Source organism: Numida meleagris, unplaced genomic scaffold (assembly GCF_002078875.1).
Source record: "Numida meleagris isolate 19003 breed g44 Domestic line unplaced genomic scaffold, NumMel1.0 unplaced_Scaffold360, whole genome shotgun sequence".
Lineage (NCBI taxonomy): Eukaryota > Metazoa > Chordata > Aves > Galliformes > Numididae > Numida > Numida meleagris.
In genome coordinates, this window is record NW_018364585.1 from 43,661 (window position 1) to 50,066 (window position 6,406).

The following is a 6,406-nucleotide window of genomic DNA, read 5'->3' on the forward strand; positions in this document are numbered from 1 at the left end:
CCCCAGACACCACCCATAGGGGCCCCCACTGTCAGGTACATGGAGACCAAAGATCTACACCCTTCCCAAATCCCCAAACCCACCCTCTTGCCTCCCCCCCACCTCCCTCGCATACCTACATGCTAAGTCCAGCCCCAGAGCATCTTGAGGATCCCGGTGGTGGGACCCCACTGTCCCTCTGTGTCCCCAGGTGCCCCCCGCTGACACTGAGGGTCTGACCTACGTCGAGCTGCAAGTTGCGACCCCCAGCACCCAGCCCCCCAGTTCCCCCAGTTCCCCCCAGCCCTCTGTGATCTACGCCGAGGTGGCAACTGCGAGACCCTGCTGATGCCTCTGGTATGTGTGCACAGACATGTATATGTTGTGTGCACACATGAACTTCCAGCACGTGCAGTGCAGGTGTGAGATGTGTGCTCACCATCCCCTGTGCACTACATGCGTATACCACTGCATTGTTCACACGAATTACATGTTTGTGCGTAGTCACATGTGCAGAATAGATGTACACACATGTGTACTAACACACGTAACACTGTGTCTCCGTGTGTGTGTGTGACATCACACGTGTACACTGATACGTGAACACAACACTGTGCACATGTGTCCTTAGCGTGTGCTCCCTGTGCCTGCGTTACACGTCTCTACAGAACACGCGTGTCCATAGCGTGTGCCCCATTCCTCACCACACCTGTCCCTGCAGCACACATGTGTCCTTAGCGTGTGCTCCCCATGGAACAACTCCAGTTCGTCAATCCAAATGAGCATCCATCCCACAATGCTTTTTGGGACAGGATTCCCATTTTTGGAGGGTTTTGTCCCACTCTCCTGGACCAGAATTCTGATTCTGAAGGGTTTTATCCTGCTTTTGGGGAGAGGATTCCTAATTCTGGAAGGTTTTACCCTTCCTCTAACTTTGGATGCTTTCTTTCCATCTTTTCAGGACTATTCCCGATTCTGGAGGGTTTTTCCCTGAACTTTGGAGGAAGGTTTACCATTTCCAAAGGTTTCAGTGAAATTTCTGGAAGAATTATTGTACGTGGCCGTATTTATCCAGAACTTTCAGGGAAGATTTCCTTCTGCTTTTGAGGGAGGATTCCTGCTTCTAGATGGTATTATCTTGTTCTTATGGTGGGAGATTCCCATTCTGGAATCTTTGATTCTGCCTTTTGGGGCAGGATCCCCATTTCTGCCAAGATCTGTCCTGCTTTTGGAGAGGATTTCTTCTTCTGGAGGGTTTTATTGTGATGGGGAGGAGCGCTCCTGGTTCTGGAGGGTTTAGTTCTCATCTGGAAGGAGGATTCCTGCTTCTGGAAGGTTTTATCCTGGATTTGGTGTGTAAAAAATCCCATTCAAGGGTATTTTTGCCTGACTTTTGGGTCAGCATTCCCATTTCTGGAAGGTTTTTCCTTTCCTTTGTCTCATCCCAACAGAACCAGCCCTTGGGCACAGGGTTTTGCTGACAGTGTCATTGCAAATCCTTGGATAATTTCACATCCCCCAGCACTGAAATCAGGGCTGAAGGACAGGAACACAGCAGTGCGGTCATCCTAAAATATGTTTCTTGTTCTTTTTGAATTACCACCAAGGTTAATTATCTGTCAGGACACAGCTTGCGCGATGCCCATGCCAGTTTGTGGGTTTAAACAGCAGAGTTTGGGTTGGGTTTCTTTATTTTTGCTGATGGGGGGAAATGCATTTTTGTGACAGTTTGGAACAGGACAGAGGGGCTGTGGGGTTTGCCAGGAAATGGGGAAAAAGAGGAAGTTTGTGGGTGGGAGGGAGGGCTGTGTGTGGGAGCAGCAGCAAAGGGAAGGGCAGGAGAGCTGACTTCCCTCTTTTTGTAATGAAAAGGGAAATGCTGGAGAGGTCTGAGGGTCTGGATGAAAGATTTGAGGCTGGATGGATGTTTTTGGGGCTGGATGGATCTTTCTCGGGCTGGACAGAATCTTTTGAGGCCAAAAGGATTTCTGAGTGCTGCATGAAGAATTTGGGAGCTGGATGCTGATTTTGGGATTGGATTGAAAATTTCAGGTGGATGGAGGTTTTTGGTGTAGATGGAGTTGGCTGAACACTGATGTTTTGGGGGTTGACTGGGGCTTTCTGGGGCCTGAGAGATTGTAGAGTTTGGGTCCGGATGCGGAGATTAGAGCTGGATGGAGATCTGGGGATGGGATGAAGGATCTGGGGACCAAGTGGAGGCCCTAATGCTCTATTAGATCCCAGATACTGGATCCCAGTCCACCCCAGTATCCTACCACAAGCCCTGTGGTATCCCACATTCTTAACAGTCCACCCCAGAACCCCGGCAGCAGATCTCTGGGACTCCCAAACTCTTTGTAAGCAAACGCAAACCCCACTGCTACTGTGGGCCTCCAAATCTGTCCTAATCCATCCAGAACTCCGATAGCACCGGGGTGGTGCAGAACCATGAGTGAGCACAACCTCATGTGTGCAACTACCAGTGTGCACAAGAACATGCACGCACAAGAACATGTATGTTGTGTGTATTCATGGAATTCAAGCATGCAAAGTGCATGTGTGTTCTGTGTGTTCACCATCACATCTGCACTGCATGCATATTCAACTACAGGGTTGTACGTTATCAGCACATCTGATACACATCAACACGTGTGCACACACAGAAGATGAGCACACGTGTTCTACACACTTTACTCTGTCCTTCATTGTGTGTGTGTATGACACCATGTGAGTACATAGATACCTGAACACAATAGTGCACACATGCACCTTTAGCATGTGCTTCTCATGTTGGAACTATGTGTGCTGTCGCTGCACACATGTGTACGTGCCATGTGCCTCGTATCTGCACCAAATATCTGCGCCACTGTACATGTGCATCCGTAGCATGTGCCCCACATCTGTGCAAGTGTCGCTGTGTCCCCAAAGGTTCCTGCTGCTGGATCCAGTGGGGATGGCAGAGGAAAGCACAGCTGAAACAGAGTGTGGTACCCAAACCACGTGGTGACAGCTGGCTGGACATGTTGGGGATCACATGTGACATCCCATGTGGAACACACCATTGGAGCAAAGATCCTCTATGTGGCTCCCTCCCATGGGGTCACTGTGCAAGGGTACACACTGGCAGTGCTTTGGGGACAGTATGTGACACTCAAGGGGTTATAGCCTGCATAGGGCACCAAACTGGTGCCACCATAGCACCCCCAACCCTTGGTGACCAGACGAGGAGGTGACATCATGACTTCCTGTTCCCAAAAGGGAACTGACAGCACTTCTCCAGCTGCTCCCTGTCCCCACTGCATGCACTCACAACATGCACTTGCTGTCCCCAAGCTGATCCTGCCTCATGGCACCAATGGCGCTGGCCCTCATCCTGGGTGAGTGACAATGGAGATGTGGTGCCGCAGGGGTGGGTGGCCCTGTGTGGGACCAGGACCGTGTCCCTTGCAGGTTGGTGTCTGGTGGCAGCCAGCAGGGCACAGCACCGTGAGTATGGGGACATGGGGAGAATGGGGAGAGAGGGAGGGGAGCGTGGTTGGGGGGGTGTGAGCAGAGTGGTCGAGGAGGGTGTGCAGGGACAAGGCTGACTGCTGTCCCCTGTCCTAGTGCCCCCACCCTCCCTGTGGCTGCACCCCAGCCAGGGGGTGTCCCTGGGGGACACTGTCACCCTGCGCTGCCACCTGCCCCAGCCGGCTACCAGGGTCCAGCTCTGTCAGGATCAATATTTGACTTCCTGCATGCACAAGCAGCATGTGCAGGATGTGGCTGACTTCTTCATTACCACAAAACGGGAACATGCTGGGACCTATCGGTGCCAGTATCGGGCACTGCAGACATCGGAGACATCAGAGAAGAGTGACCCCGTGGAGCTGGTGCTGACGGGTGAGGACACTGGGGACAGCGGGTGGCCCTGTGCTGTGTCCACGTGACTGTGTCCCATCACTGTCCCATCCATGAACACAGATCACACGTTCCCCCCACCTGAAATTTCCTTGAGCCCTGGGGGACAAGTGCGGACAGGGACCAACATCACCATCCGCTGCTGGAACAAGGATTTGGGGGCCACTTTCCTCCTGCACAAGGATGGCTGCTCAGCCCCTGTCCAGCACCAGAACCCTGATGGTGGGGGCACGGCCACCTTCACCCTCCTTGGGGTGACTCCAGCTGATGCCGGCACCTATAGGTGTTCCTACCACATCAAGGGCTACTTCCCCTTAATGTCCTCCCCCCTTGGGAACAGCGTGAGTCTTGAGGTGACACCCACACCGGCACACCCAGGTAAGTCTGTGTCCCCCATTTGCATGTCCTCAGTGTCACCCATGGGTGGCAGTGTCACTGCATTCCATCCCCGTGGGGGTGATGTCTGGGGATGGGGACACCCACACACCCGGTCTCCACAGGTGCTGAGGTGGAGTCCCATGAGAACCTGGTGGTGGCTGTGGCAGGGGGTTGTGCCGTCGCCCTCATGTTCATCCTCGTCCTCATCATCTTCTTCCTCCTCGCTGCCCGCAGACATCGGATGGGGAGAGGTGAGAGCCATGGTGGGGAAGGGGTTAAATGGCTTCCAACAACTATAGATCCCCCAGGTGTCCTTTGGGTCCCTCCTAACACCCCCATCCCTCTCTTCCCTCCTTTTTGATGCAGGTGCACCTCCGAGAAGGCCCGAGGCCATGCATCTCCAGGTCAGTGTCTGTGTCAGCCAACCCCAAATCCCAATCTGCCCCTTGGGCCTCCAAGCCCAACTCAGGAACCACAATCCCTGCCCACGGGGAATCCACAAGACCTCCAGCCCCATATGGCTTACCACAACTTCCTGTGCACCCCCAAATCCAGCCCATGGGAAACACCCAATCTGCACCATGGGGGATCCCCAGGCCCCACATTTAAGTCCCTAAATACCCTGGTGCCTATCAAGCTCTAAACACACCCCAGACCCCATGGCCATCCTCACATCAAGAAACAGGACCCCAACACTGCCCATGGTTTCTGGTGTCTGACCCCTAGGGACCCCAAATCTCAGCCCCAAACCCACCCTCTTGGACACTCCCCCTGCAGACTTACACCATGGCTGTTCCCCACCAAGCACACTGCGGATCCCCATGGTGGCACTCCACTGTTCCCCTCTGTCCTCAGGTACGCCCAAGTGACAGCGAGAGTCTGACCTATGTCGAGCTGCAAGCTGAGCCCCCCAGCACTCGGACCCCTGCTCCCCCGGCTTCCCCACAGCCCCATGTTATCTACGCTGACGTGAGCACTGGGAGACCCTGCTGATGTCCCCCATTTTTGTAGACAAACACATGGATGTTGTGTGCCATGTGCACTTCATCTGCACAGAGTGCTGGTGTCTTGGGTGTGCTCCCAGTCACATGTACACTGCATGCATGTGCCAGTGCATGTGTTCATGTGTATTACATGTGTGTACACCATCACATGTCCTCAATTCATTTACAAACATGTGTGCTTCGTGCTCTGTGCCTCCATGTGTGTATGTGTGACCTCATACATGTACACTGATCCATGTACACAACACTGCACACGTGTGTCCTTACTGTGTGCCCCGTGTCTGCCCCACATCTGTCCCCACAGCAAACACCAAGGACACACGTGTGCTCCCCATGGCACATCTGCATCGCTCCAACCCAAACCAGCACTCATCCCACAAAGCTTTTGGGACAGGATTCCCATTTCTGGAGGGTTTTCCTCTCACACTTCTGGAGGAGAATTCCCTTTCTGAAGGGCTTTTTGGGGGAGGATTCCTCTTTTTGCAAGGCTTCACCCTTCCTGCACTCCTGGAGAGTTTGATTCCATCTTCTGGGGACAATTCCCAATTCTGGAGGCTGTATTTATAAAAACTTCTTTGGAAAAATTCTCATTTCTGGAAGTTTTTATCCTACTTGTGATGGAAGATTCCTGCTTCTGGATGGTTTTATCCTGTTTATATGGTGGGAGATTCCCATTCTGGAATATTCGATCCTGCCTTTTGGGTCAAGATCCCCATTTCTGCCAAGGTCTGTTCTGCTTTTCTGGGAAGATTCCTGCTTCTGGAAGGTTTTCTCTTGGATTTGGAGTGAACAATTCCCATTCTAGAATGCTTTCACCTGCCTTTTGCAAAGGGATTCCCATTTCAGGAGCATTTTGCCCTGGTTGTTGGGGCAAAGATTCCCATTTCTGGAAGGTTTTACCTTTCCTTTGTCTCATCCCAACAGAACCAGCCCTTGGGCACAGGATTTTGCTGACAGTGTCATTGCAAATCCTTTGATAATTTCACAGCCCCCAGCACTGAAATCAGGGCTGAAGGACAGGGACACAGCAGTGGGGTCATCATAAACGTGTTTGCTGTTATTTTTAATTACCACCAAGGTTAATTATCTGTCAGGACACAGCTTGCCCCATGCTCACTCCAGTTTGTGTGTTTAAACAGAAGAGT

At 52.4% G+C, this 6,406-nt stretch overlaps 2 protein-coding genes across 9 annotated transcripts in view; both read left to right on the forward strand.

Annotated features, from left to right (window-relative positions):
• Positions 1–887, forward strand: part of LOC110391404 (leukocyte immunoglobulin-like receptor subfamily B member 3) — a gene marked incomplete in the record, with an annotated part of 2,456 nt that extends 1,569 nt beyond the window's left edge. Inside the window, 1 exon segment of the mRNA XM_021383256.1 lies at positions 191–887. Coding sequence (XP_021238931.1) covers positions 191–328 — 138 coding nt within the window.
• A 2,246-nt stretch (positions 888–3,133) lies between these two features.
• On the forward strand, positions 3,134–5,812 carry LOC110391398 (osteoclast-associated immunoglobulin-like receptor). Of its 8 annotated transcripts, none has more exons than XM_021383240.1 (7): positions 3,134–3,356; positions 3,430–3,465; positions 3,680–3,861; positions 3,943–4,257; positions 4,380–4,508; positions 4,624–4,661; positions 5,566–5,812. In XM_021383240.1, exons 1-7 carry the CDS (start codon positions 3,217–3,219, stop codon positions 5,779–5,781), a joined length of 1,056 nt encoding a protein of 351 aa, XP_021238915.1. In that variant the 5' UTR covers positions 3,134–3,216; the 3' UTR covers positions 5,782–5,812. The 8 variants fall into 8 exon arrangements, with proteins under 8 accessions (XP_021238915.1, XP_021238916.1, XP_021238920.1 ...); XM_021383241.1 differs by having other exon boundaries at positions 3,135–3,356; positions 3,586–3,861; XM_021383245.1 differs by having other exon boundaries at positions 3,135–3,356; positions 5,113–5,645.
• The last annotated feature ends 594 nt before the right edge of the window (positions 5,813–6,406 follow it).

Excerpts from the sequence above, each read along its gene's own strand:
- LOC110391398 (XM_021383240.1), top strand. The coding sequence starts at position 3,217 with ATGACTTCCTGTTCCCAAAAGGGAACTGACAGCACTTCTCCAGCTGCT. Across the intron at positions 3,357-3,429 it reads GGCGCTGGCCCTCATCCTGG|GTTGGTGTCTGGTGGCAGCC; the intron begins GTGAGTGACAAT and ends TGTCCCTTGCAG. Across the intron at positions 4,509-4,623 it reads CAGACATCGGATGGGGAGAG|GTGCACCTCCGAGAAGGCCC; the intron begins GTGAGAGCCATG and ends TTTTTGATGCAG.